This window comes from Rutidosis leptorrhynchoides, chromosome 9 (assembly GCF_046630445.1).
Source record: "Rutidosis leptorrhynchoides isolate AG116_Rl617_1_P2 chromosome 9, CSIRO_AGI_Rlap_v1, whole genome shotgun sequence".
Lineage (NCBI taxonomy): Eukaryota > Viridiplantae > Streptophyta > Magnoliopsida > Asterales > Asteraceae > Rutidosis > Rutidosis leptorrhynchoides.
In genome coordinates, this window is record NC_092341.1 from 227215830 (window position 1) to 227219930 (window position 4101).

Here is a 4101-nt window from a genome sequence, read left to right on the forward strand (position 1 = left end):
GGAATTACGACGTTGTACAACACACATAAACGAATGGGTTGGTAGTTATTTTTTATTTGTTTTATCAACATAATTACAAATTAGATGACCAGTACACAACAATATTAATGTTTTTATTGTTATAATAAGTTTGTAATTCTAAAAATTACTACTAGCACAGCCGCAGGTCAATAAAGTACTAAGATAAATTAACTAAACAAAACATAACAAAACAAGTTCAAGCATAGGAATTCAAAAGCAGTGTGTTTAAGTTATCTTGAGAGATTCTTAACCACATGTACAAGTTCTGTAATATCATGCATAAAGGCTCACATCATGCAACCTTTGAGACGGGATAGCAAGGAGCCGTTTACTTTTTTTCATACTAATGGCAAACTTTTCGGAAAGGTCATGTTCTTCACCTTCCGGAAGGTTCCAGTCGAAAGAGTGCAAAATTGAAGCCAATATAAACATTTGCATTTTGTCAGCCAACGGAATACCTGGACACACTCTTCTCCCTGATCCAAATGGGATGAATTTCAAGTTGTTTCCGATGTAATCACATTTGTTTGTGCCTTCGTGAACCAAGAACCTATTCGGATTAAACTCCAAAGGATTGTCCCAGTACCGAGGATCCCGATGGATGGACCAAGCATTCAAAAAGACGATAGAGCCCTTTGGGATTGTGTACCCGCCCACCTTGCAATCTTGACTTGGGACCCGCGGAATCAGAAGAGGGGATACAGAGTGCAACCGGAGTGTTTCCTTTATAGTTGCATCTAAGTGTTGTAGTTTTACGAGATGAGATTCTTCAACAATGTTGTTTACTCCTACAATTTCTGCCAATTCTTCTTGAATCTTTTTCATAACCTTGCAATTTTTTATAATTTCTGCCATCGCCCATTCTATTAGTGTGGCAGATGCATCTGGTCCTCCAATCATAATATTCTGATACAACAAACTTTAATCATCTTAATTGTTAATGAAGCACAATGTAATAGTAAATTGTTAGTTTATATATTAATAATAAAGCATATACACACCCTCCATCCCATATTAATTCAAAGGTTTTTTCTTTCCAACTTTGACTTTAAATTACTATTTTGTGTTCTATAATACTTGATACTTGATGAACGTTATACAGGTAAAAATATATTCAAAAACTAATCAATTTATATAACTTTAATCGAATAATATTTAATACAAACAAAAATATTTAAAGTCAAATTTGGAAAGAAAAGACCTGCAAAGTTTTAACGTCAAAACAGGACTATTAATATGAGATGCAAAGTTTTAAAGTCAAAACAAGACTATTAATATGAAACGGGAGGATTATTTATTAATTACCGAGAGGAGTGACTTTATTTGGGTGATGTTAAGTGATGTTGCATCATTTTTGTCCTTGAGCTGCAATAAGATATGAAGAAAATCTTTCTTTTTTGCATCCCCAAATCCATCATCTAACATTTTGGAGTTAGATTTGATTCTATCTTCAATTATTTTTTCAAAAATACGATCCAATTTCATAATTTCCCTCTTAAGAGCCCGCTCGACACCTTGTAGATCTAACCAAGCAAGAAAAGGGAAGAAATCGGACAAATTTGGTTTTCCAAGATTCTCTGCGACCTTCAAACATACCACCTGCAACTCATCTCCAAGATCCGCACCTTCATCTAATGAGTTTTCCCAAACCATTCTTCTTATGATGTTCGCCGCTGTCAAAAAGGTAATGTTCCTAATGTCAATTTTTGTACCACATTTACTATAAACATTCTTGATGGTTTTTCGAACTTCATCCACTGGAAAAGAACTACAAGCTTCAAGATTCTTGTTGCTTAAAAGCTCCTGTACGAATATCTTTCGTAGCTTACGCCAGTTCGAGCTGTTATTAGAAAATGCTATATCTTGGCCTCCATAACTCACTACTGAGGCAGCAACTGTAAGATAGCGGTTAGCAAAGATATCGTCATTGTCACGAACAACCTCCTTTACTAATTCTGGGGCGCTTATTACAACATGAAGTTTGTTTCCGACAAAGAACTTGAAGATTGGGCCGTAAATGCGTGCCATGTTGGTGAACTGTAAGGGCAGGTCATCTTTAAGAAATGGAAGGTAACCAACAATTGGCAACGAACGCGGACCTGGTGGCAATGGTGGTGAGGTGCTCGAAAGTCTCAACTTGTACCGTAAAAGAGTAAATACGATTACTATTGAAATGGTGACGAGTAGTGTTGCCGGTGTAAGCTCATCTTTCATGTTGCTCATCACTTCCATTTTTGCTAAAAGGAAAAAATGAGAACAATGATACTAGTTAATCACTTGGTTGTATTTTATAGCCCCTGTAACATGTCAACCAATTATTGGTGCCCTAGCAAAACGGGTTCGGGTCAATACAGGTCAGGTTTTTTCAACGGGTCAAACGGGTCGGGTCAAATCCAGGCCGGGTCATGACCAATATTTCTCTTTCAATACTTGAGACCGATGGACCACTTGTAGTATATTTGAAATCATATTCAATTTCGACAGTAACCGCTCTTTACAACACGCTAATAGGATATGTATCATTTGTAAACTTATTTCACCTAATTTGTATCAGACCGAGATTTGTAAACTTTTGGGGGTTCAACTAATTCTTACCCTAAATCGTACTGGCCCGACAAGATAGTATCCACTCCACAAAAATCATAAATTTTGAGTGAGGTTGGCATAGTATGAAAACAACATAGATTAAATTAAACAGCAGCTTGCTAACTTCAGTTTTTTAAACTAACATTCCTTCTAACAATGCAAAGTCTTCAAACACATGTACCACTATGAATGCACTAATTACAACTATGTAAAGCAGGCAAGATGACCTGAATGCACTAATTAATTCATCGTAACATTCCAATTTAATAAAGTATATGTACAGATCAATAGATATACATGTGTTTACAGAATGGAAGTAATTTCTATTTCACATATGAACCTAAAAACATTATAGTAGAAATAATAGTACTCAAATATCTTGTTTTATTAAATTTACAAAAGGATACACACACAGGGCCGTCTCATTGTTTTTGAAGGCCATGTTCGAGATGTAAAATGGGCCCTAATTATTTGGGCCAAAGACGGAGCTTTATGAGCAGGGAGGAGCTATGGCCCTATGCAATTAAAAATAAAACTTGTATGTAGCTCTTTAAGTTACGAACGTTTAGGATTTCCGAATCAACTAAATTGAAGTATGTATGATGGAGATATGATGAAAATTGTGAAAGCTCGCAAAATTTGCAAGTTGTCACCGTTTTGGTCATAGCTACTTCATACGGATTCAGATTTAGTTGATTTAAAAATTTAAACGCTTGTAACTCAAAGGGTTACAAGTTTCTATTTTATGGTTACATTAAAGTTAGGATCCTCTCGTCCGGTAGAGCCCCTATTTTGTCCGGGATATCGCCAACATACTAACAAGTTATTTGTACAAAAAAAATGTACTAAAACTTTATATTGTACGATAAATTATTATGTCTTCTTGATAAAACATGTCATATGCGGCCCCCTTATAATAATCATAAAGCTCCATCACTTAAGGATAAACGAGAATCGATGAATTTAGCTTGGGTTATCTAATAGTTGAGACCAAATGGTAATAAACTATCTTTTTAAGTTCAAAATCTGTAAGCTAATTACAAATTGAAAGTCTTATTTGAATAATATTTTGTTACTGTATATAATTAAATGCATTACTTTTTTTTTTCATAATTTTGGGTCATCGGTTTCACACTCCGCACATGTCACACATGTGATGCTTACAAATTACAATACACAATTATTAACGATTCCTGTATATAACGACCGTGCAAAAGAACAAAATCGAACCCTAATTTAAGAATGCATGTGATATATGTATAATAAATATTTAATTATTTATAGATATACTTTGAAGATGAGAGTTTAAATGAAGGAAATAGTGAAAAGAGCATATTCAAACCTGAAATTTTAATTTACAAAAGTTATACACATCTTAGTTAACGATTACTGTATATAACGATACGTAGTGCAAAAAGAACAAAATTAAAACCCTAATTTTAATTTGCATGTATATATGTGATAGATAACTAATTAATTATAGATATATGTAGA

General features: G+C 34.2%; 1 protein-coding gene across 1 annotated transcript; it reads right to left on the reverse strand.

Annotated features, from left to right (window-relative positions):
* Nucleotides 1–294: 294 nt before the first annotated feature.
* LOC139868560 (labd-13Z-ene-9,15,16-triol synthase, chloroplastic-like) lies at nt 295–2244 on the reverse strand. The gene is made up of 2 exons (XM_071856895.1): nt 1327–2244; nt 295–927 (listed from the first exon to the last, which is right to left on the reverse strand). Exons 1-2 carry the CDS (start codon nt 2242–2244, stop codon nt 295–297), a joined length of 1551 nt encoding a protein of 516 aa, XP_071712996.1.
* Nucleotides 2245–4101: the final 1857 nt, after the last annotated feature.

Bases quoted from the DNA above. Each gene is read 5' to 3' on its own strand.
- LOC139868560 (XM_071856895.1), bottom strand. From the start codon at position 2,244: ATGAGCAACATGAAAGATGAGCTTACACCGGCAACACTACTCGTCACC. The intron at 928-1,326 runs GTAATTAATAAA...TTGTTGTATCAG, and splicing joins AAATAAAGTCACTCCTCTCG to AATATTATGATTGGAGGACC.